General features: G+C 45.0%; 1 protein-coding gene across 2 annotated transcripts in view; it reads left to right on the top strand.

The window, feature by feature from the left end:
* Positions 1-390: 390 nt before the first annotated feature.
* The window catches only part of LOC144722603 (glutamate receptor 2-like), a 214,702-nt gene continuing 188,111 nt past the window's right edge, over positions 391-26,981 (top strand). For both annotated transcript variants that reach the window (XM_078600826.1, XM_078600828.1), the window contains exons 1-2: positions 391-925; positions 4,841-4,987. In XM_078600826.1, the coding sequence (XP_078456952.1) occupies positions 799-925; positions 4,841-4,987 (274 nt within the window). In that variant the 5' untranslated portion in view covers positions 391-798. The remainder of the gene's footprint in view (positions 926-4,840; positions 4,988-26,981) is intronic.

Raw genomic sequence — 26,981 nt, 5'->3', positions numbered from 1 at the left:
CCCGACCATATTCCTGATTACCCACCCACATACTTCCCAACCCACCGAAGAGCCATAGCTTCCCCCCGAACTTCACACCCCGGACTTCAACAGCCCAGTCCCCCTCTGACCCCCCACACGGTCCCCTTTTCATCCCCTCCCACCACCAACATCACCCCGCGCCCCCCTCCCTCACTCCTCTCATCCCCCTTTTTCTCTCTCCGCCTTCCGAGCTCGTTCCAAGGCGGAGGTGGGATTGTGGATTTGTGTTTGCGGGAACCCACGGGGTAGCGCTGGGAGCTGGCGGCTGGGGGTGGGGGGAGACCGAGAGCATTTATTTGATTTTATTTCTTTTATTTTCTGTGTGTGTGTGTGTTGGGCTGGGAGGCTGGGAGGTGGGAGGGGGTGGTGGTGGTGGTTCCAAGCCCCCGGAGCGACGAGAACAGCCCCGGCGAGGCGTCTCAACGCCAGCTGGGACCGAAGAACTCAAAGACGGACGGCACGGAAGAGAGGTTACAGCAGCAGCAGCGACAAGATTAACAATAACAGCAGTAATATTAGTAGCAGCAGCAAATATTACGGAGAGCAAGCGGACGGCAAGGTGACAACGGCAGCTGACAGAAGCTCAGAGCGTGGAGCTCCGAGTGAATTACCCCTCTCCACGGACCCACACGCGCGCAACGGTTCCACTCTACGAGGATTGAAGCCGAGCAAAGAGCCACCGTTTCTGCTCTTCTTTACAGGCGCACACGCGCGCGTACACACTCTTACTCGCCGTGCGGTGGTCCACCCGATGCTGAGTGGATCGTCGGCATCAACATGAGACGCATGGGGACGCGACGAGACCCGACCGGGACCTTGGCTCCCTCCCTATGGATTCTGATTCTCGTTTCGTGCGGGTGCATCGGGGTGGCCCTGGCCGCTTTCCCCAACAACGTTCAAATAGGTCAGTGCAGTGCATCTGTCGTTGTGTGTGCCCGTATGTATATATGTATTTGTGTGTGTTATAATGTGTGGTGCATGGCGTCTACGGGTCGCGCGCTCACACACAGCCATGCATCCCATTCCACTCACACACAGTCACACATAGCCACACACCCGTGCCGATCACACACAGCCACACACCCCGTTCCACACACACAGCCACACACTCCGTTCCACTCACAGCCACACACCCCGTTCCACTCACACATAGCCACACACACCGTTTCACTCACACATAGCCACACACCCCGTTCCACTGAAACACAGCCACACAACCCGTTCCACTCACACATAGCCACACACAGCCACAGACCCCGTGTCGCTCACACAGCCGCACGGATCGTCTAATTGAGTATCTGCTGCGGTGCGTAAAAAACATCGTCACTTGGGAGGCCAAGGCGTGGTTCTAAACACCCACTCCCGAGTGCGCAGTGCTGGCCTTGATAGGTGCTCGCTAACGGCACTTTTATTTGAATAATATTAAAACGTATGGTTTCGGGCTATAGGCTGATCTGGGTGTCGCTGTACATGTGTTCCAGAACCCACCTCCCCCCAAAAGCGCATGTGTGCATCTCGGGCTTTCTCCGTGCCACGTGGCAGTACACGAACGTTCGCGTGTCAAAGTACTAGCTTTGCATTGTGCGAATCATGCTTGTACCAGTACTGTAGGGTCTCATCCATAGCCGTGTGTGTGTATCCCTTTGTTTCGGAATAAGTCTCAATGTCCCAGCAGACGCGCACCCTCCCTCCCCTCCACCCCGTTACAGGCTGCACTGCAAACCGCATTGCACTCTCATGGAATATATATAAAAAAAAATAACCACCGTGGATAATGAATGCGTATTAATAACACACGCGTTGCGTGGAGAGCCAGGTGCATGACAATGGAGGTGGTGGGTCATTGTGAGCTCACTTTCTCGCCGTCGTTTATTGCAAAATAGTGACGTACGCGAGACATTGTTGTCGTGTGGGATGCGTGCACTCACGGCAACGCGAATGCGCTGGGATTAGCACCCATGGCCCGTGCAGAATACACGCTTGTGATATTCTTCATACAAAACGTGGCCACCGTTTCTCAATCTCTCTTGCTATTCATGAGCGTATACGTCTTCATTGTCTTTCTTACACTACCTAAAAATGTTCATATATCCCACGTCTACAAACCATCGTTAACGTTACACCTGCCGTTATGTCTGCAAACACGCGTCTCCTTTCCGTGTGTGGCTGCGTGTGTGTTTATTTGTTTTGCATGGCTTGCGATATATTACGAGACGCAGAGTGCATATACTCACACCCGGACAGAAACACGACTGCAACACTTTAACGGCCAGGCTCTTGGCTGCATCAGAGTGACGCCCAAATGTTGATAATTTCCCCACGCCTGCTTTGTCCATCATCACTGCTTAGCTCTACAACACACGACTCATTACATTATTGGTCTGCGCGCTGTGTTCCGAGCCTGGCTCTAAACACACATACACATCGCAGGCTCAGTCATCCGCGGCCCGCTGTGATCTACAAAGAGTGCCCACAAATTACGGATTAATCACCTATTTTCACATCAATCCTTCCCACGTCAGAGTCTTCAGGCAATTGCTTTTTTTAACCACATGCGTTCCATTATGCGCGGGCGTACGCGTAGATTCTTCAACGTACAATTCATTGACAATGGTTGTTCGGATGGCCATCCGTCAATTTCCACGGACAAACCCCTTCCACTCTTATGATCTCCTGCAATCCTTTACGCGATCAGCGTGACGAATGCACGCACCGAATACGCACAATGGACACACACACGCCACACACACACACATTCGCACAACCCAGAAATACCGATATTAATCACGTACGGTCCCGTTGTTTTACGTTTCAATTTTCTTAATCGGTTTACCGTGCAACATTCCCCAGCATATTGGCCGTGATAAGCGTGTCCACACACGTCGGGGCTCGGGAGAGATGGATAATTAATAATATGCTATTAAGCAGGTTCACAGCCCACCCTGGCGCTCTGCTGTATATCATTATCATTATCCATCAGCCACGACCCAATGCATAGCCGAGCAGATGTGCGCTCGCCGTAGGTCAATGCTGTACGCAGCAGTAGCGGGCTTAGCGGGCTTAGCGAGAAAGCAAGAGGCCGGGGTGCTGAACGCAGCAGCAGCACAAGCAGCACACACCGTGGGATGCAAAGGATGCGATATTTAGGCGGACGTGTGTGTTTTTGCAATACCAAATTGCGACGCTGATTTATTTATTTTGCTTTCTATGCATGACCGGCTTCGGTGGGTAGTCAACGGCGTGCCGATTTAAGCTCAAACGTTCTCCCTAAAAGAGCGGTGGGCGCAATAACCCCCACGGCTTACATTGAGGGGAATTGCAACGGATGAGCCGCCCTTCACGGCGTCTGTATCGTCACTTGTCTCTCGTCAATAAAAATGAAAATGACTTGTCATGCTAATGATGTTGCGCCAAATTATGATTTCAAAATTCAGTGGGTTATTAACCGTCCGGTTGTTGTGTACTTTTTTTTGCCAAATGTGGACACGGGTGAAATTGTCTCAGATTTAGTTGGTTGCAACCGTGATACATTCAGTCCAATAATTGCAATACTCTGGGTTTGCCAGGATTGGTTTTAATTCACACAAAATGCATATGTGTATCGGCAAATTATAAGTCCTTAGATACAATCGCGTTTGGTCGTCAATTTGTGTCGCGTCAAGCCTTTTAAAGATATATTATATAGATTTGATGTCATGAACATATGTTTTATGCATTAACATACAGACACAGACACCGTTGTTTGTTTTGCAATCGTCTGCTGCTCCATCGCACAGACAGTTTGAGCATGAGCACTGCAATGTCGATGTGGTATATCTCGCCGAGCCGCTGATATGTTCTTCCCAGTGACACACAGACATCATGAGATTTTTTTTTATTCAATTGTTAATATTTAGCTTAACCTATACGCCATAGATCACACTGAGATATTGATTGCAATATTTCCTTTGAAAGTATATTTGTGGGTTTACAGCTCCGCCCGTCTCATTGAAACAAAATCGTTAATGCATAATTCATTGTGAATAACGCGCATCTGTCTCTTGAGTCGGTGTGTTTGTGCGTTCATGAATTTGCTGTGTGTCTTTGTGCGTGCGGCTTTGTGAGCATGTGTATACATGCATGTATGGGTACTTGTCTTTTTTGGGGAGCGGCAGTGTAGCGGTTAGTGCTACAAACTCGGCGACCCGAGTTCGATTCCCGCTCACAGCAAACACCAGTGACGTTTATCTGAACCAGTCCTGGACCTCCCCTAGGTCGACTCAGCCTTAAATGAGTACCATGTAAACATCAGCACTGGGGAGATAAAGGTGGCCGGGAGTGGTGCTAGCTACCCCCAGCCTCGTGTGCTGTGTTGACTTTCATATAGGTGCTTGCTAATAACACTTACCCCAGGAGTCCGTGGAAGCTATACGTGGTATATTTGTCTTTGTATTCGTGTGCATTGGTGTTGTGTGTTGTGTCTGCACGTCTGCACGTGTATACATGTGAGGCACTGGCCTTTGTGCATGTGTGTGTCAGTTTGCATGCATGCGTGCGTGTACATATGCTGGTTTGTTTGTGCAAGTCTGTGCTAGTGTGGTACGTTTATGCGTACCCTGCTTGAGTTACATACGTGTTTACTGCTGCTGCCTCCGTGTGTATTGACGCATCTGCGCGTGTGTCTGCATGTTTCCGTGCGTGTGTAAATGCGTTACGCATTCTCCACTTCTCTACGCCGCTGGCTCCTCTTCCTTGGCCTCTGGCTCCTCTTCCTTGACCCCTGCCTGGTTCCTCTTCATCGTCTCCGTCTGGTTGCGTGACGCGCGCCCCGGGCTCGCAGGAGGCCTCTTCACGCGCCAGGCTGACCAGGAGAACAGCGCATTCCGATTCGCAATCGTCCTCCACGACACCGCCAACGCCAACTTCAGACTCATCCCGCACGTGGAAACTTTGGAGACGGCCAACAGCTTCGCCGTCACCAACGCATGTAAGAGCCCCCCCCCCCCCCCAAACCGGGGGAGGGGTGGGAGAGCGGGCGGGTGTCTTTATTGCACTCTCACCATTGCCATGTTTCATTTTGCCCTTATTTGTCGATTCATCTTGTGTCTTGGGGACCTGTCATCCCTCGACTGTGCACCGACGGCACACCGAGTAGCCTAGGCCCAGATGTGGTGTCCAATTTGTCCAGAAAATCTAGATGTATTCGTATGCGTGGTCTTCATTTACGGGCATCAGAGTCCTCTAACTTAAGCTCTTTTGTGTTATTCCACTAATGGATAAAGGCCTTCCTATGCTGTCCGGTCATTGGGATTTATTGACCATATTTCACCACCGCTGATCAGTGCATGTTGGTGAAGGGGCAGAGATAGTTCAGATGTCACCCGCTACTTACGTCTGATGTTAGACGTTGCCGAGAATTAAGCTCGGAACACCGGGGTTCATTGTGCAACACACTAACCAGTGCGCCACTGCTCCACCTACGCTGTTCATTATGTAGTGATTCATTCGTAATGCAATCAATAATTAGCATGTGGTTTGATTCGCAACATATTCCGCCACGGACGCGTGTATTGTCATTGCTTTGTAAAGAGTCATAACCAACACTGGCACAATACAAACATGACATCGCACGTCTGGAAGCTGCAAGCTTTGAAGTTGATGCTTGTCCATGTGGTGAGTGAGTCCCACATATTTTTATTTCCTCTGCTGTCAGAGCCTCAACCACGCTGTGGTACATTTGTATAATACTAATTGCTGTACATAATGACTCCAGTGCTTAATTCAACGGATGGGTACGTCTACCAATAGTTTATGCATACGTCGCGTTGTCAATGTATTGCTTTTGCTATGACGTACTTGGTTGTGCTGTGTACTTGTATGCATGTATTCAGTTGGTACCTATGGCAGCGTAATACATACTGCCACTACTGCCTTACGCCAGGAGCCTCACACTAATAAAACAGCCAATTCGTCATGCGGGACGCGGTGTATGCAACCGAATTGATTGCCATACAAAGGCTTTAAGAGTGAAATGGGTCCAGGCAATGCATCCAAGTTACGCTCGGGGTAGTAACCGTGGTTATTTATAAAGCAGTTTGCTTTATTAACTCATTTGGAGCCACATTATGGTAATGCTAAAACATAGAGCATATGATAGTTATTCGATAGATGCCCGTGATGTACGTGCAGGCAATGTAAGAGATAGGCAAGTGAATATTGAAACCCTTTTAAAGGCATTGGGAACTCCGATTCCAGCCATTCTGATCTATAAACTCGTCTCAGCAATGTGACAATGCACATTATGGGCATGCCGGTGTAAGTCGGGTAGCATCTGCAGCTAATTCATTTGCACTCTCTTTCTTACTGAAGAAATCCATGCTTCCATTAATCGACATTGATTAATGCGAATTTAAATTACGTTTCGATGCATACCACATTTTTTCTTGAAATTTGTCGAGTAGCGGTTGTGATCAGCCATTCTGGACTGTCTGTGTACACGTTGTGTTTGTGAAGACCGACCGCTCTAATTTTAGTTGCCCTGGTTTCATCTTCGGTATCGTTTTCTGCTGTTCTTACGAGCCTCAATATTCTCTGTTTTACGTGAAAAAAATTGCAATAACGAATGCATTAATATCGCTACTAATTTTAGTGCATTATATTTACACGTATTTTGTATATCAGCGCAATGCAATGTTATCTCGTTTAAATAATTGTCACGCTGTAGGTATTTTCAAGAGAGTCAATGCAAAGATAATGAATGTGCATTGCTTTGCGTGGATAATTTTGAGCATTATAAGCTGGGCTGTGAAGCCTGTGCCCTTTGACACGTTCCTGGGAATTATGCAACACGGTCTCCACCTTTCAGTTTGCAGCAGATGGCATGCCTTGGCATTGCCCTAAATAAATGAATGGGTGACTATGGGAATTAAACTGTCAACTAAGTACAAAATGGCTCATTGAAAAGGTTGTTGGCCACTCCTATCCAACCGCATTGCACAGTTGCACGTTCCCATATAGACATACTTGCTATTTCAAACTTTACATACAAAACATTGTACCTGCACATTCCTTTGGCCAGCATCATGTGCGGCCAATGCAGTTAATGCCTCCCCATGCGATGTGTAAAGAATTGTAGGAGGAACAAGGCTGGTGCTAAATATGTCAAAAAAACAGGCCGACTCTTTCAAATGAAAGTCAGTCTTGCCGTGTGCTAATGAGCAATGGTCAGTCCACATCTTCATTGATGGTCTGTAGTGCGTGATGGATATTCCACATTCCTACGGCAGGAACTGCTGCTGACTTTCCACTCAGCGGTGCTGACAAAGTGGTACCTATTTACATATTCTGAAGGGATGATAGCTTGAGTTGATTCTGATTAGGGTTTTTTTTATCTCGTAACATTGGGGTTAAGAGCCCAGCAGTGCTCCACCAAATAACCTGTCAGTCATTGTCACTTGGAACAATCAACACTTCTACTACATGTGCATTTAGTTTAATTATATTTAAACATTGTTTAGATAAGCAAGTTATAATTATCAAACGGCACCGTCTGCAAATTCAAATGTCACTGGGCAGTCGTTTACCCTGATCTACCATCGTTGATCCTGCGACAGGGGCCATATACACCAAGTGACTCTGCATTGCTATCTATCCAGTTCCACATAACCCTTCAGGAGTGTAGTACCTCACATATTTTTCATACACAACTACAAACCGGTTGCTGACTTCACGAAATTAGGCAGCCTGATATATACTGTGAAGTATTTTAAACTATAAACTGTAAAGCCCCACTGAGCTATATAGCTCTTTTTCAGGAACGACCTGGCCTCAAACGATAGCCCAACAAAAGTGGCGTATCGTATTGACATTCATAGCAGTCAAATACTCCAAACGCATGTTTCTAAATGTGGAGGGAAAACCAGGAGGACCCGGAGGAAAAAATCCACGCAACTTCACGGAGAGACAACATGCACACTACAAAATATACAGGCATCAGGGTCGGGAACGAACTTCACGGCACCCTGTATACTGGGCGAAAGCCTTCTGGCCGTTAATTTGTATACGGAATTTTAAGCCGAGCCGTGGCTCTGGTGGGAGAGCTGGAGATGAGAATCGCTGGGAGATGCGGCGGTCACGTTGTAATTTACTGCCCTACGCGGTGGGACGTTGCTGCGGCCTGTTGCAGCGGTGAGGAGTGCCACGCAGTTCTTGACCTTCACTCGCACACCGGGGCATTAGGGGGGCACTCATTACCGATATTAAAATATAACCACACACAGCTCGCCGCTCGCCTATGTGCAACATTAGCTAATTGTGTTGGAGGGCTTTTAGCATTGTGGTGTTTTATCATTGAGAAAGGCGTTTAATATTTCAGCGACAAACATAACGGAATATGAAGCGAGGGTCGTGCTCTGTGAACGCTGTCATCATTTCCGTTTAGTGGCCCCAGGTTTCTCACCTTTGCAACATAATGCACGATTGTGAGCTGGACTTCATTAACAATGTTAATAGCTGTAATGAAATAATGTGCATTCAAATCAAGGTGGCTTCCTGCTAATCCAACTGCAATGGGTAAGCAGTCATCTCCTGTTTATAGCCCTCAGCGAGAAAGTGGAAATGCTGCATTCGTATGGTGGAGATGAGTTTATCAAAGGACGACCCACCGCTGACTTCCCGCACGTTAGCGCTCATTTTACCTTCCGACTCAGCGCCACGTGGTCCCGCCACAGTAACAAACAGCTGTAGAAATGGATGTTATTTTCGTCAAATGTGCAATTCACTATAGGCGTTCTAAATAAAGCATTCTCGTAATTCAAAATGTTGATTGAACAATTACTACAGTTAACAGGGTGTTTATGACGACCGTTTTGCGGTTTTATGTTGTGTGTGCTTTTGATTTTCGCACCACAGCCAACGCAGCATCACCAAATAATTAGTAGTGTTGGCGATTCAAAATAGATTCAAATGTATTTTTATTTACAAGGTAAGACCGACGGAGCTATGTAGCTCTTTTTCAGAAGCGACCTGACCACAAATGATAGCTCAAGAAAGTGGATTCTCACGTGGAAATGTATAGCGGTCAACTAAACTAAATTCACGTGTCTAATCATAACCATGCGCATGTCAGTCAGCACATGCTATGTCACAATATCGTGTGAGACATCGCATCGCCATGTTTTCAAAACAATTGTTAGTCCTCTTTTATTGGCGGTCCCTGAGCCAGCAATGGAAACTCCACATTGCTATGGCAGGGACAAGTCTGGATATGTTAACTTACCCCTACGCGATGCTCCCACTCATTGACTTGACCCCAGAGAGATGATGAGTTCAGGCGGTCCCCGCTAGGAATAAAACTTATGCATTTCGAATGGAATAACTCCGCTCTGTAAGTCGAGGCATCACGAAGCATGTTTCTTTTTTCCATCAAGGAAAATAAACGGGGTTGGTTTTATCCATTGGACTAAACTGTTCACACAATACTACATTTAAACTGTTTGTTTTCCTAAAACGTTGCATGGAAATGCTACGACTAGGCTGATGTCTATCTATCGTTGAATGTTTCATTCTAAACACCTGCACCAAACCGGTTTATTAGACAATGTCTTCGAAGCGACATGCATTGGAAATAATACTTCAAATGATTAACTTTTTTTGAAAATAAAAATTGATTCCTAAAAACAAGACCACATTACAAACACACCTCAGTGGAATTTGTATGCACTTTATAAAGTATTAATATTATGGCCTTGTTAGTGTAAAAAAATACGTGTACTATTTTGGTTACGCAATTTTTCATTTAAACATCAAACAGTCTATAGCTTCATTCCATTACCATCCCGACAGATTAATTACAGAGCAACCGCTGCCAGGAATTCAACTCCGAGTTAACTACATGGACACCCACTCACCCGTGCTTCCCTCCTACCGCTTGTCCAGCTGTAGTTGCAAACAGTCCATCTGTAAAATAGCAACCCCATTAACACTGCTAAAACATCACTGGCTCACAGCGCCTCTGATATTGGAACGCTTTGGAGCGTTGGGTGATGTGGTTAACGCATTATGCTACGAGCCTAGACACCTGGATTAGATTCCCGGCCATGGCTGATATCGGTGGCGATGACTTGAACTGATCCTGGGATTCCCCTAGATTGACTCACAATTGAGTTGCTGGTGTCATGTGTAAACGTCAGGAATGGGAAGAAAAACAACGACCGGGAATGGTGCTGACCACACCACCCTCTCGTGCGCCATGCTGGACTTGATAGGTGCTCACTAACGGCACTTGTCACATTCGTCTGTACTGTTCAATGGCTAGCCATCGATCGAAGGCGGTCACTGCATCCACTTCTGCGGCCGTCTGGAACGCTCTTCCTTCCGATATTAGGAAGCCACTGGAGCGATGCACTTTTAAATTCATTTATATAGAACTGAATTTTGTGTTTAATTTGTTCTTCTCCCACACCTCCAATAAGCACGGTTAGCGACGTACGGTGCGAAAGAAGTTAGTCGTGTCTAAGTGCATATAGTGGAAAATGGTGGCACAGTGGTTAGCACCAATAGCGATCTCAGCGCTATTGGTTCAATACCAAATCTAGGGTATCATGAGCCGAAAGTGGAATCTGACCCTGTACTCGGCCTTCTCTCCGTCTCCCTCAAATGCATTGGTAGAATACTTTAGCGTCAGTATTGGGGAAAGAAAAGGTGGCTGGCCGTGGTTCTGACCACACCACTCCCTCGTGTGCAATTCCGACCTTGATAGGCACTCACTAACGGCGCAAAGAAATTGAGAGATCGTTCCGTAACCTGCGTGAATGTGCACATGCAGTACAGATGACAGAGTGGTCAGTGCAGTGTAGGACGTGGGTTCTATCCCCAACTGTGTACACTGGTGCCAAGTCGAAACTGAAACGTGTCATTGATCTCGCGTCTTTGGTTGACTCAGCCTTAAACGCGATATGGTTGCAAAACGCCAACATCAAAACTCGAGAGAGACAAAGGCAGCAGCGGGTGCATGGTAGTGGCCTCAGTGCGTTTCCACTGACATATTACACTCTAATGGGTAACACAGCAAAACGATAACAATCTCCGGGATGGGCACAGACTCCGCCTGCTTTTGGACGCATTCGAAAATCGGCGGATTATGCTAGAGGTCGTGGGCTGCTTGGCGACGATAGCTAAATCTGAGTAGAAATGTCTCCATATGATGGTGATTAACGGGTGACCCACCTGCACGCTTACCTTTGTGTCTGCCAAAATGCGGCACGTAACAATGCCGGTGCAATTGACTGCGCTTCCAACCATACCCCCACCATGCCAATGCGTTTGAATGAGTATTAGAGTGCACGTATGCTCGCAGAATGGATGCCATTAGGACGGGCGTCCAACTATCTCCCAAACATCTGCCTTTGCACGACCATCATTTTGGAAATTACATCACCAATAAGCGTTTTGATTCAATAAAAATGAAAAGTACATTTCGCATTTGAGCCATTCATATTGCGCAAAGCTATCATGAAGGTGCTCTGTTTCACACACCGAGTATAGTCTGCATTGGTTTCACAGTCAGGGACGATGTTGCGTATGTATTTACCTAGCACGGTTGGCTATGTATGGTGAGAAAGAAGTTCAACATACATACATGTAAGTTTGCACTGCAACGAGGGCACACCAGACCCTATATTTTTCAAATAACGTCACGGGATATTAAACCTCCACTGTAAAGCAGACGCATGTTTGCTGAATGCACCCGCAGTGTTAACCAGGGCAGCCACTGGGCTCGACCAGCGAACCTCTGCAACAGGAAAAAAAATAAAAGATGGAAATCGCAAGTTGACGGAAGACAGAAACCGCAACGCCAGAGGTGTTGACAGAGAACTTCGCAGCGCATGCCGTGAGACGATTGACGTGTTTTCAGTCTATGAACATGCATTAATGTCACGCCTTTGATAACATTTCGAGGCAGCAGCTGTGTATTCCAAAAGCTGCATTCACCTTATGAATTGCTGTCCCCCTTCAGAAGCCTTCACTGTTTGACCTGCCCTTGTGTGCACAATAATATTCACATGTGTAAAATGCTCAAATGCAGTTTAATGTGAAAGACATTTAGTCTGACCTGCGTCATAGGGGAAGCATACAATGATTTTCAAGCGCAATGCAAGTTTAATAATGGCTACCAATATATAAATAGATGAATGTTTTTATTTCTTCGTGAAGCAACATACGAACTGTAAATCAGTTTCACTGTTATAATGTGTGCGTGATTGATAATTCTACTGCTGCAATTTTGTCTGCGTTCGCGATTCAAAACAGCTCCTGCGGACGAACCGTCGGGAAAGAATGTAGCTTAAGTACAATGTAAGCAATAACTTTCCAAATTCAGCTGCTTCATACATTTCGGTGCCCGATGCACAGGTTTGTGCACGATATAATGGTTTTTTTTTAGAACCTCGGCAAAAATAAACTGTGCCAGCGAGGTCTCCATTTAAGAAGAACAGACAAAATCCACTCGGAGTGATGCACTTCGGCCATTTTGTCACGATCTGAATCGGGCCCGTGATGTTTGTGGGAGTTGCACAAGCCATCCGCCAATGAGCACGTCCATCATCTGCAACTGATTCATGGCCATCCTTGAAGCAGCTATTCAACGTCGTCAGTTATCACTCGGCTGCGCAGATAATCACCTGGAGGTTTGATGGTTCTTATTCGCCAACACTGTCATCGGGCAGCACAGGTATAATGTCACTTCAGACAGAACATGCTTGGATTGCTTAATGCGGCAATTTTCTGACCGCTCCTCCAGGGTTACCACAATGGCCCGATATCTAGGAGAGGTGGCATCCCGTTGGCTCATTAGCCCCTAAGCAGACATCATTTTAGGGGCCCTGTTTCAGTCTATGATATCCTACTGAGTTCATCATCATGAACATCTGCAATGATGAATCCACTGCTGGACGAAGGCCTCCACAAACTGCCACTACCTCTGACTATAGTGTGATGAAACAATCCGTCCAGCACCTGCACGTGAACTGATGTAATTGCTCCATCTCCCCAGTGGGCATTCTCTCAGATGCAGTCCGTACCTTGGCTTCCACTACATTATTATGTTTAACCATCGTCCACGAGATGACAGAATAATGGTGGGCAAGATATATAGATGCGGTGAGATAAGATAAATGCAGACAGAGAGATGTGGTGAGACGACAGAAGACAAATTCAGAGAAGAAAAAGATGAGAGATTATTTGGCTTGTTCAGAATCAGAATCTTTATTTAGACTGTAGGAGGAATCCGATTAGCTATAAAGCTCTTTTTCACATATATCCAGTATGGGCGGATTAGCAAGTTACAAAAGCAATCAATACAAAAAACTATATGAGTGCAAAATAGATAAAATGGTAAACAAGTCATGAATATTTAATATAGTTATATATGTCTAATTTATCAAGCTTGGGCAAGGGAACAAAAACAACAACAAAACAGTCCGAGACCACACCATGATAACACCACACAGCAGTAGTCCCTCAATAAAATGGCACATCAACATTGTTACGTTAATTACCATGTTATATTTATTAGGATGTGAATTCGAGTTGATATTTGACGTACCCCGATTTTTTTTTATGAACCTGGGGCCCTTGAGCCACTTGGGGGTTTAAGCGTTTGCTTGGTTTGTGTAAAGTTCAGCCACCGCTCATGCCTGGGAATAATGGTCTCGACAGCGTTGTCACAGGATCTTCAGTGGCCATTTTGAGGATGGATCTGCACTCATGCAATGCCACACGGAGATTAATAGCCGACTGCAGCAATCGAAATGTTCACAAACAAGCAAAATGGCCCGATGGAACATGCACAGACTGCAATGTTTCCAAGCCACTGAAACACACACACACACAGTTTATCCGATTCCATTTTCCTAATCTATTTATTGGCCTTTGGCCATTAGATTTAATCAGTGCTCGTAAAATAGCGATAATTAATTTACTCTTGAACACAAACAGGCAACTCTCAGTGACCGGAGTTTAGACGTTAAGCATAATTGTGAAATTTGGTCGTAGCCCAAATAAAAAAACGGATGCTCTACACCATACAGTAATTTTCTCGTCATCATCATCAAGAAAAATAAACTATACAAATTGTTTGGTGATGGTGCTGCTGTGTTCGCGGTGGCGCACAAGCACAATTAACACAGCAGCTCAACACGTTAGTCGATAACAGCATCTTAAAACACCATCTTAACGGAGTGGTAGCCAAGGAATGTAAAGCGTTTTCCCTTTAATACAGTCTTACTGACGAATGCGTTGATTTCTTCCCTTCCTGATGTGTGCATGGCTTCAATGAGAGCTGCTCGCTACGCACGAAATGGTGTAGAGGTTCCGCAGCGATGGAACTGCTTTTATATCATGCGCACTTCTCTGTTCGGATCTGCTTCGTCCGGGTGTTCATCGGTGCCCCGACAACCCTCGCCTGTGCCCTTCGCGCTCCAAATCCCCTCGATTCAACTTTCTGCTGGGGCTGGCAAAAAAGGCTGCTATTGATGACGTCTTCCCAAAATGAAGACGCGTCTGTTGTGCCCCGGCCGTTCGATACCTCTTTCATACGCCTCTGTCCAGTGCAATCGCCGCGCACGCACACTGCGTCGCAAATGCGGAGTAAATTGCGCCTAACATCTGGAACTTTCCACTGCACAGGATGTGTGCACATGCGCACACCTGGAAGATACAATAATCACTGTTAAGGCATTTAGGGATACATAAATAGCATCCATCGATCTTGTTTGTAACTGGTTTAACCTGGAAAATGCAATTAGCATGTGTAACAATCTATTATTAAAGTGTCTTATTATGCCTGTGCACATGTGCACGTGAGTGTGTTTGTAAAATGTATACAACACATTAGAAGGGTTTCTTTTGTAAAGACGCTATTGTAAAGATGTGATATTATTTATATAATCTTAAATATAATGCTCATTCTTATGAGCCACAGATAACTTAGCTCTCAAGGTACAGACATTCCACATTCCCATTCCGAGTTCAAGTCTCAGAATCATGGTAAGTAAAACAACGTTTTACACTGTCTTTACGTGACATTCACTGATGTTATATATGCCCGGTAATGTTCTCGTCTTGACTCACGTATTATCGAAACACGGATTTTATTTGTTGTTTTGCCGTTCTTCATTTTTATTAACAGTGACACTTTTGATATATATACACGTGATAGTATATAGGAATGTACAATCTGTGAGTCACACAACATGCGACATTGGCAATGCCGAGAGCATAACCTTCCTTTCTCCGGTAACCTGTGCTCGTTAAATTGCATTGTCCTATGCCTTATAAATTGTACACATCTCTTGCCGTCTCGTGTCCCGTGAAGGTGCTATGGTTTGAGTATATGAACCTTAAGAATATGTTCTCATTCCCAAATAATCATAAGAACACAAGGGCAAATAGAAAAAAAAAGAATAAACATGCCCTATACGCTCTCTGCCGAGTCATTCTTGGCATTAGGTGCATTTCCCATGACGCAGAGGAGTCTCAATCGCCTTTCACCTTGTGTGTGGTTTATTTGACATAGAGAAAACAGCTCATCCAGCGAGGGCCATGCACCATGCAAACAGCTCCCTGGGTTGTATGCGCGCGCATTGCTCACTCTCGGCCGCGCGATAACCACACGAATGAACGCACGTGGGAAGTGCTCCCCGTAGTGGTTAGAGATATATCGTAGGAATCGGAGGAGCTGTGGCTCGTGCCCAGTTTGTCCGCGACAAAGTCGCAACGTAACTTGCTCTTTTGAAGCGACATCGGCGCATTTTCTATCATGCACGCACGTGCGTGGAATGTTTAGCGTTTACTGCACTTCGTTCCCTGTAATATGATGGATTTGTAAAGTATCAACGGCCGAGTTAAACACAAATTGTAAGGTGAATATTGAAATCAGAGATTAGTTTGTCTTTACTGTAGATTTGTAACACTAATGTTCCACCTGTATTGTTTAATTATTCCTCGTATTATTATTGAGCTGCAAAAGCATATACAATGTAACTGATATTGGCCAAATACTCCAATGCTTCAAAATGACCTGCAATGTATTCAATTTAGATTACAAACAGCAGCATGCTGTCCTACTGAGAAGAGTCTTGAGACTCGGCGAGGGTAAGCAAGCATAATGATCCATAAATAAAGCTAACAATATCTGACCTGTAATGAATGCATTCATTTGATTATTCTGCAAAGTATAGTGTTTCGTGATTCAGCCCGTTGTGTTTGTGAGTAGGGCACTCTTTAAAATGCTGGACTCACAAGTTCAAGGCTTTGAATGCAAATCGCACTTGGGGATGACTCAAGGTGTCATTCATACGGGATCGACAAAATTGATACCACTTTTTGAGACGCCAACGTTGATCACATGATGGAGAGACTGGCCCCCGCCATAGGAATGTGGAATTTGTGAGCATTCAACATTGGTCATATCGTGGAGATATTCGCCCCCACCGTAGGAACGTGGAATCTCCACCACTGGTTTAAGGCTGCCAATTAAGATGCCTGTCAACACCCATTGCTCACTTGAGCTTTGGCTTGATTCAATTAACGATGAACGCTTTCCAACCAGAGGCAAAATCCTGTATTTTATGAGAATTGGATTGCAGAAATAGCGAAGTTCAGCGGGATATGAAATGACTATATCCCCCCGCTTCCGCAATGGAAATTTGACTCGAGCAGAAAGAGTGAGCTAATGTAATTTTTGTCGAAAATCAGAAAATAGTGATTTTTTTCCACCACGAGTGGTGGAAAAGTGTACAATCACAGCATGATACAAATTTTGCAAACTATACAAATGTATGGTGCTTTGAAAGGCAATGATTGCTGGAATGCCTTGGACCATAAACTGATGCATGTGTTGCCTTGAAATGATTACAGCCTGCGTATTGTTTAGGAAAGAACATTGGTATATATAAAGTCAAATATTGTTTGCAAGGTGGGATACAGGAATGGGAGGGTTAGAGAGGGGATATATTGCACGTGAAATAATCAATGTTTGTCACATTGCTGCCACCGTTTCATAATAATCAATAAGAATTATCATCGTCATCAGTTTCATCATTGTCATTATCAGCAATGTCACCCCTATAAATGTACATTGACAACAGCGTTACCTTGACTGCCAGCGGTAACCTGCCTGTCGATGTATCTTTGATATATTTGCTTTGCGAGGAGCACTACATCAGCTGCCGTCCCATCGGCTTGGAGACATTATAATAAGATCCCATAGCACTCTGCACAAAATTGCTGCATTTGTTGTGTGTGTGATAGCAAAAATTGTGTTCATATAATATATACTATCTCGTGTTATCTCACGTGAAGCACAACCGCTGCCTATACCCTAATGTTATACAATGATACACTGAATGTCCATGCAATGAATGCTGATTGTTACTGCGAGTCTGCAGTATATGTCTGCAATCAAACAATAAATACGGTACAACCTAGCATGTAAAAATCACGTCTGCTCTGGCCACTTAACTGCCCACACCCAAGTGCAGTATTTGTACAACGCGTAACTGTAATTTTCTGTAGATGTTCATAAATCTGACCTTGTCACACATCCGCCAATACCTCAGTTCCCGGCGAGTCGGATATATGGTGTTGTACTGTGTACGGTTCATAGTGTACACATCGTAGTGTACGATTTAATTATACAAAAGGTAAACTGACAAATATTGACGCTTTCATCATGAGCATGATTATCATTCCGTGTCATCTGGTTGAGCCTCAATATCATCAAATTAGTGTCAGTACGAAACTAGGATGTAATCATATTAAGTGCCATTAATTTACTACAGCAGGTTATAGAATAATTAAAAATGAATATTCATGAGAGTTTCTAACAAGATTGAGTGAATAGTTTAGTTTGTTGTCGTTCCCCAGTACCTCCGATTAGCATAGTTGGCTACATACGGTGCGAACGAAGTTCAACTTGTATACTTAAATAAATAAGTGCATATTTTTGACACTTCATCCTGGAGCCATCACAATAGAAAAGGCTCAGTTTCCATAATGTCAGCATAACTCGCAGTTTGCATACAGTCATTTTGTTTGATTCCCACAGATGTCCAGTAATTACTACAGCGAATTACTAAAGCATGCCATTTTCTGTAGGCTGGGCATTAAACACCCGCTGACATTCCCAGTGCTGTGTGCCAGTCATAACCGTACGTCCACAAACAAATGGAGCAACTTAATAAGAGCTACCTCGGTCTTCCTTGTAAATGATGCATTGGCTCTGAGTGAGCGCTCGCCCAGTAAAATAAAAAAAATTGATCTGAATCGACCTATCTGGCATGGAATGCACGCAGCAGACACAATGTGCTTGCATTAATTTAATGAAAGAGATTGTTTTTATTTACAGCGAGCTACGAGCCAATTGAGATGTGGCCCGAGCGGGAGCGCGTTCGCCGCTTCCTGTAAAGGTTCACGGTGCGATTCCAGTGGCTGGCCAGGTTATTGCTGGGAGTGTATTAACCTCAGCAACAAACAAATACTGGGCGCTATCTGCTTCACAGTGGACATTAACAGTTCTGTGACATGGTGAGCAGGTGTACGCCGTTGCGTGCCAGCGTCATGGTCCAAATTTGCCACAATTTGAAAAATAACCCACAGATTTCTCCATTGGGAATACAGGGTGTTTGAAAATGATGAACTCGATTTGAAATCGCTATATCTCTGCAACCACGATCCGCCCATGAATCAAACTCTAACCACTTGAAAGGGCGGGGCATAGAGTTTAAAATGATTACCGTTAGATGCCTCTCCCAGCGCACAGACAGCCCCTAGCCTCAGTCATTCGCAAGACACACTGTCTCAACGTTGGATAGGTCGCACGGGACCCAAAGACTTGGCGCTACACTCTTGGGCCCCAAGATCCCCAGATATCACACCCTCCGACTTTTTCTTGTGTTTTGTGCCACCATTCGCGACTAATCTGGATGATCTCAAAAACATAATCACGGCAGCGGTGACTTTATTGGAAGTAGACACTTTGAGAGGCGTCTGGGACGAATTCAACTATCGTCTCGATGTTGTCCGTACAGCAGGTGGAGGACACATAGAGCATTTATAAAATGGTTAGTAAAACTTGATAACTCATTAAACCGTTTGTAACGTTTTGTGTAATTGTAACATGTTGCCATCGTGAAATATACTGCTTTGAAATTGGGTCCAACTTTGTCAAACACCCTGTATACACAGAGAATCACCATCCCCCCTGTTAAAACTTGGTAGTTCTCTCCTGAAAATTAGTCATAATAATAGTTTGAAAGGGAGAGCTGCACAGAACACACGATATTGTGTGAGCAGTGTCCGCTCCGTCTGGAGAGAGATACGTCAATGGTAGCCCCGATGCATTTGTGTCATTCCTATTGTTGTTGTTATGGGAGGCAACCGCCTGTACCGCCTAAGCGAACAAAGAAAACACGTTTCAGAATTACAGTTTTGCACAACTTTTCAGGAGCCGAGCAGGTCCGAACACCTGTTTACGATTGCAATGCTAAATTACGCATCAATATTGTATGCTTTACACGGTGACATATACTGCTCTGCAATATGATGGTGGCCTTCTGAAGCCATTAATCAAACGGTCATAGGAGTCTGGTGCGTGAATACATGAATCCTAATCACACCTTAATAATTCACGCATGTATGTATGTGTTATCAGGGAGAACATAATGTTACTTTTAATTCAAGATATGCGGTGAACATAAGGGGTACAAACGAACGGTCGCGTCAGAGTGTACACACAGCTGAGCGAGTGGAGGTAATCGTCTCCATTGGCAGCCCCAGCATGTAAATTACAAATTCCTATGGTGGCGTCAGTCTGGCCATAGAACAAAAACTGTTGACTTGGAAAAAGTGTACTCGTTTTATAAATCCACGAATAAATTAGATTTTTTTGTAGTTAGACATGCACAATTGTAGGTTATATATATTACTGCTAACGTATTGTATTTTCATGAATATACTATATTCTAACATGAATATATATATACAATTTACTATTTGGTGATGTTGCTGCATTTGCAGTATGTGTGTGTATGTTGAACTTCTTTCGTACCGTACGTAACCAATCGGAGGTGCCGTCCGTGCTAATCGCAGTAGTGCACAAGCACAAAACACAAGAAGTACAGCAACAACATCTCAACACATTCGCTAATAGCACTGCATCATAGAATGTTCTAGGAACAAGGGCCATTGCGTACAAAACCACTTATGTAATATTTTGGTGTTTAGTTTCACATTTATGCATGGCATACTTCTGTTGGGTGCCCTCAATCTGTCGAGGAAATTGCACATTCCTAAAATGAGGAGCAGTCGATTCCGAAGACAACAATTTAATTACGTTATGTAGAATAATACTGGTAGGAACCTCCTGGTTATACTGGTATGAACATCCTGTTACACCAGCCCACAGGGGATTATTGTGTTCGTCCGTCCGTCGTGAATCCAAAAATGGGAGGGGTGGAGAGGGGAGGGGCTGGGTGGGGAGGGGATGGGCTGGGTGGGGAGGGTGGGGCTGGGTGGGGAGGGGCTGGTCACCCCGTGATGCCCTTATAAAACTCAACGTTTAACCTACTCATGCCGGCTTGTGCCCGCCCTCACAGTCGGCCATATTTTCGGAATACACCACGCCGCCGTTAACCCTGGCCAATTGACCGAGCAACCCAACGTTCCTACCAGCTCCCTCCGCAGGAATGTGTTAATTGTAAAACAAATTATGAACCCACTTGCTGTGCTACCTCGAACAGGCACTTAATTTCTCTGAATAAGTGTGCACGTGTGTGCAATCCGTTCACTCTGCTCTCACTATTGGATTACGTGGCCATGTGCCACCAGCGATTTGTTTCTCAGAATGAATACAGCGTTTGCAGTGCTTACGAATCATACGACACGCACAGCGTTTACAGCAAGGGACATAAAAAAGTAGCGTCATTACAAAGAACGCATACATCTTCCGTTTTAGTAAGATGTTTTGTTTAACCGATAAAATGGTAAAGATGCAGCCTTGCAAGTGCTCGCTCACATTACTGCAGATTGACGTCTCTGAGCGTGATGTTTGGACAGTATGAATCATTCACATGCTAACCAATTCATGCAAACGCGGCCATACATATTTACAAATACATATTTTGAATCTAGATATTATTTTACGTAATACGTTTGGTCATGGAGCTGTTGATGTATTCTCCAGCTTTTCAATACAAACACTGAACATTCCCGTGATTTAAAAAAGCAATACATTCGTGTAATTTCACAAACCAGAAATCTCACACTTGATGGAGCCTTTATGAGAGATCAAACCCTTTCAAGACAATATCATTTCTCAGGAAGAGAATTCAATCTTTTAAACAAATAACAATTCCTGTGAAAAAGCAAGCGGCTTCTAAGGTGTCACGTAATCACTTGATGAACCACGCAGCCTTAAAATACTGTATACGACTTTTGTAGCCGGAAATTACTGCGATTCCACATCAACCATTTCCATGCCGTACGCTCGGAAAGCACACCCTGTTGTTTGAGTGCGGAAAGCTTTAATGGCTTAAAGAAATGTCCCCGGTTCCTATGGATGCTTTAAGCGTGGGAAGTAAAGATTTGAGTCATTATTCCCTGCGACTGTCGGACTCTCGACACGCCTTCCCCAGTGTGAGCTGCATACAGATTTTGGATCGTGCTGGGTGTTTTTTTTATTCACTCCTCCTCCGTGATGTTGCAGTTCAATCCATTCGAAAACAATGTTTGTTGCCCAATTATGCCCTGTTAATCAACATTCACTCTTCCGGCATTTTCAGAGGTTGCGTGCCTAATTTGTTTAACGTCCTATTTGTGTGGTCCGCACTGTGCTCATGGTGTCGTTGTGGACGGTCTCATCAGTACACCACCGCCGCTGCTGCTGTCAGTGCTCTGATGGCAACCTAAGATAATATAACCACAATGCAGTAACACATTAGCATGTACTGTTTACGTGACAATCCTTACTAGTTGGCTGTGTCGGGTGATGGCATGTTTAACGACACATTTATATATTTACGCGATCTAACCCAAAAAAAATCTATTGTGGATGATATCGGTCGCGAAAGCCTACGTGTTAAACTCACAATGCAGTTCTTCAGGAAATTCCCGATGGTTTCTGCATTTGCCCAAAGGCTGTGTGCTCTGTGCCACGTGTCTGCGTATTGTTTGAAACTCATGCAGGGTTCCAGCCTAATGGGTTCTTGTCGTCGTTTTTATAGATTTTATTGAACATTGCCATCACCTTTTGTCGGTTAAAAGAAAACAAATTCAGTGAAATTAAATGGTATGTCCATTATGCAGTCGAAAGTCCACAGCGGCTGATCATATGTTTGAAAATGGGGAGTAGCTTTAGTTTGCAGTGGTAGGTCTTGTTACGTGTTATACAATGTGTGTCGTCTTGCACATTTGTGTTTGTTAGTTGAGAATGTGGATTAAGGCAAAGGCACCCAGTTGCGTATTTTACGGACATCACAATCATTAGTTTCTAATTAAAACATTGACGGTAATTTCATAATTCAGTTGCATAATGAAAGCAGGTATATACTGCGATACTGTGAAAGGAAAGTGTCCTACAATTGCTTACTCGTGCGACGTATGGCAGAAGGGCTTCCCACTAGATCAGTGATTCTTAACCTGGGGTGCACGCACCACCTGGGGGTACGATATGCCCGTTCTGGGGTTGTGAGGAATGGCCAGATTTTTTTTTAAATGGTAAATCAGCGAAAAAACAAATTAAGCACGGGCATGTAAGTACAACAACTATGTTTTTATCAAACCTATGTATTAACATTGTATTTTTTGTTTACGGTGGTGCAAGGCTAAAGTAAAGGTTAAGCACCACTGCAGTAGAGGAGGCTCTGGATAACCTTTCCAGGGAGTATTTTTGGCCTTCTCGTCCATCCTGACCAGAAATCTTGAAAGAGGTGGGAGAACCCACACTCTTTGCTTCTTTTGGTCAGGTCACGGAGAAAGAAACTAAATGAAATAATAGAATACGACGTTTCGATTGCAACACAAGCAGTCGTCATCAGGTAGAACTAAATTTGAGAGAGAGACAAAACACAGACACGGAGACACACGGACAGACACACAAGCAGATAGAGACAACACAGAGACACACAGAGAGACACAACATAGACACACAGAGACACACAGAGACGTTTCCACACAGAGACGTTTTTAGTACCCACACTGTTCCCCATCACACGCGACATTCCCATTGCCGTTCTGTGGTGAACCCATTCATACTGCTGGGTGGGGGGCGAGGGGGTTATTTATCAATTTAAGGGGCTCCACGGTGGCAAGATGTTATCTTGCTCGCCTGGTATGCAGGAAGTCGCGGGTTCGATGCCGACCCTGACGCCTGTATATTTGGAGTTTGCGCGTTTCTCTCCCCGTGGTCCCGTGGATTTTTTCTCCGGGTCCTCCAGTTTTTCCCTCCACATTTAGAAACATGCGTTTCGACTTTTTGGATAATTTTGCTGCTATAAATGTCCAAATGATGAGCCACTTTGTTGAGCTGTCATTTGTGGCCAGGTCGCTTTATAAAACATAAGTTAACACCTCAGTGGGAATCTTTATTTGAAGCTTTCGTGACTGCAGGAATTCATACTCTTTGGTTCTTTCGGTAAAGTCACGTAGATAGGAAAATAAATAATATATCTATTATTTATTTTCCTATCTACGAAAGAACCGAAGAGTACCTCAGTGGGCGTTTCCTGGTCGGATGGGGATGGTTTAGTTTTCTTCGTAAGTATTTGTGTGATTTTTTTACCTTTCTAGTACTTTACCCTCCTACCGCGTTTTTGTATTGTTTGTTGTTGTAATGTCCCTACCCGTCACTCTATTGGACATCTGCGAAAATGAGCTTCATAGCTCATCGGATTCCTCCAGTATAAATAAATGTTCTCATTCTGATTTAATAAACTTGCCCTTATTGTTCTCACTTCCGGGCCGGGAAATATAATTGATTTGGCGACCTCATGAATTGTGGGAACCATTGCACCGTGGCAGCATATACGACATAGTCCACACTATTTCTGTGAACATTTAACTCAAAAATGTCTCTCAGATACAAAAGAAAACACTTTTCTGGAATGAATTCTGCTTTCAAATTCTTGCTCCAGCTATAATGAGAGCAGATACAAACATATAATGCTTGCAGCTGGATTGAATTCTGCATAAGCATCATGTATTTTTGTTTTCCTAAGCACAGAATATATATACAACACAGTGTTCACTATATATACGCACACACTTATGCATATACTGTAGTATATATTTCTGTACATAAAAAGAAGGATCCTCCCCATTTAACAAGATAGGCTGTTGGGGAAGGTGCCGTTAACTATATCATTCGAAATAGACACGGAGCGATGCACCGACTCAACCATTACAATCGATTGACGTTCATAACACATGCATCAAGTTGCGAGTGGACGAAACCATGATTTTTAGCCCATGCAAATAATATGCACATGGTACATATAGACTAACGGAGCAAATAATGAAACTACTTCGTGCACACGTGACAGAAAGCAACCAACTTGGAGTGCAAACCCAGTTGGTATAAGTGAGAGGAAGAAGCAAAGATAATTACATTTTAGAACCAAGCCGTGACAACGTACGTGTGTGAGTGTGCGGTAGTGGTGTGTGTGTGTGGTAGTGGTGTGTGTGTGGTATGTGTGTGTGGTAGTGGTGTGTGTATGTGTGGTGTATGGCTACACGTGTGATGAGAAGGCTGGTGCAGCACAAGTGCAGGACTGGAGCTTGTGCTGTTTACTCTGCTACATTCCCCCCTCGCCATTCCAACCCATACCAGATAGCAAAGACAAAGACCCCCCGTTTAGCCCTGATAGACTGTTGGAGCAAGGGCTGTTAGCGAGCACCTATGAAGGCCGGCATGGCACGTGAGGGGGTGGGTGGCCAGCACCATGCCACGGCCGCCTTTGTCTCCCTCAATGACGATGTTCACACATCGCGCCGGGCACTTATTACAGGCTGAGTCGTCCTCGGGGAGGCTTAAATCTGCTTTAGATACTCGCCACCGGCTTTGGACACGATCGGGCCCTGAACTCGGGTCGCCGGGTTGGAGCACAGCGCGCTGACCGTTCCACTACCGCTCCCCCATAGCAGACAGCGACGGTGGAAGGAGAAACATTGACAGGGCCGAGTGAGTGTGCGTACGTGTGAAGTGAGATCGTTTGTATGCATATTGAACTTCTTTCGCGCCGTACGTAACCAACCGCGCTCATCGAAGGGGCGGGGGATGGACAACAAACGCACACAAAAAGCAGCTCTAAATAAATGAGTTTTCAATCTGGATGACTTAAAAGTGCATAGCTCCAGTGGCTTCATATTATCGGAGGGGAGAGCGTTCCAGACGGTCGGGGTAGTGCATGTGAAAACGCGCGTATGCGGTGACCGTCTTTGTTCGATGGTCAGCCCAAAAGCCGCTGGTGCTTTAAGACTGACAGGGAGTTTGCGCGATGATGGTTCATGCTCCTTGGCGAGAGGACGCTCGTCGGCTTTGGTCGACCTCTTCCCGGAGGGTTGGGATTCCCCCTGCAATTCGTCACTGTCGCGCCACATCGCCCTCCTGGTCTCCCGCAGGTGTACAACCCTTGTATCACAACCGTTTATAGACAACCTCCCGGTAGGGGAGTTTGATTCCATAGTCTATTGGCCTGCGGCTGATTAATGCAGTGATAGGCCGTACATTGTGAAGTGATGAATACCCGGCGGTGGTGGCATTGCTCGCCTGTAATCCAGCAGCACCGTGGAGGCGGCGAGGGTTGGCGGATCGCAGAGATGTTGCAAAACTCCCTTCGCATGGCGGTCGAGGTGCCATACCCTGGCTCTCCAGGAGAATGTTCTAAAGAAAAGTGTGGACTAATATCATCTCTACCTTCTGAATGTGAGAGAGTGGGCACACGTGAGTTTTCTCTAGTAGGTTGATAATATCTGAATAGATAGGGAACTGCAGAGCTTGGAAAAATTTTGATAGCCATTTGCACCATCTGGTTGCATTCTAGGTTGTCTCTGCTTCTTCCGTGATCAGGAGGTTTAATTTGCATGAATGACCGAATATAAACGGAAACATTTATAACTTGCTTTTTGCCCGTCCAAGGACGGGTGTATTGCAGTAAATCTGAAACTTGCAAGCGAAAAGCAGACCGCGACGGTCTGCTTTTCGCGTGACGTGAGGGTTCTGCCTTTGTAGTGAGGGTTGTACGTTGACGTCGAGGGGGGGGGGGAGGCGCCTCGGCCCCCCATATGGAGTGACGTCAGTCACTAATTATTACGAATGGGGGTGGGGGGGGTCATTTGGAGGACGTCACCTTACAATGATTATTAATAAGGGGGGCTGTTCGATGTGGAGTGACGTCACTTGTGCATGATTATTAGGGGGGGGGGAGTATTCCATATTGAGTGACGTCACCCACTCATGATTATTAATAAAGAGAGGTGGGGGTGTCAATTTGGAGGATATCACCTGCTCATGAATATTAATGAGGTGTCTGGTCGATGTGGAGTGACGTCACGAGCGTTAAGGACAGCCATTCCTGGGTGATTACAGTAGGTATTATTACACATGAACATTATTTACTTAGTGATGGGGAGTGTTTCATGGGTGACGGGACATGTTGTAAGGGAGCTTTTTCAAAAGGCCAGTGGAGGTATGGGCAGTGCCCTGGATTCAAGCGTATAGTGCAATGCCACGTGTTCAATTTAGGCTGAAATTACTCAGGATAGTTGTCAGTTCCCATTCAAAGGAACGAACTCAAACGACCAGAATAGACTAATTTGCAAGAGTAACCTTGGTCAACAGAATAACAAAATCACAACAATTAATATATCGTTCCGTACAGCAATTAAGCAAATGGAAATCACAGAGAAATAAAACTGGTTCAATACTG

The sequence above is a fragment of the Lampetra planeri genome, chromosome 15, assembly GCF_965212315.1.
Source record: "Lampetra planeri chromosome 15, kcLamPlan1.2.h2, whole genome shotgun sequence".
Taxonomy (NCBI): Eukaryota; Metazoa; Chordata; class Hyperoartia; order Petromyzontiformes; family Petromyzontidae; genus Lampetra; species Lampetra planeri.
The sequence above is the reverse complement of the archived record's forward strand: the minus strand, read 5'-3'. Positions and strand labels throughout refer to the sequence as shown.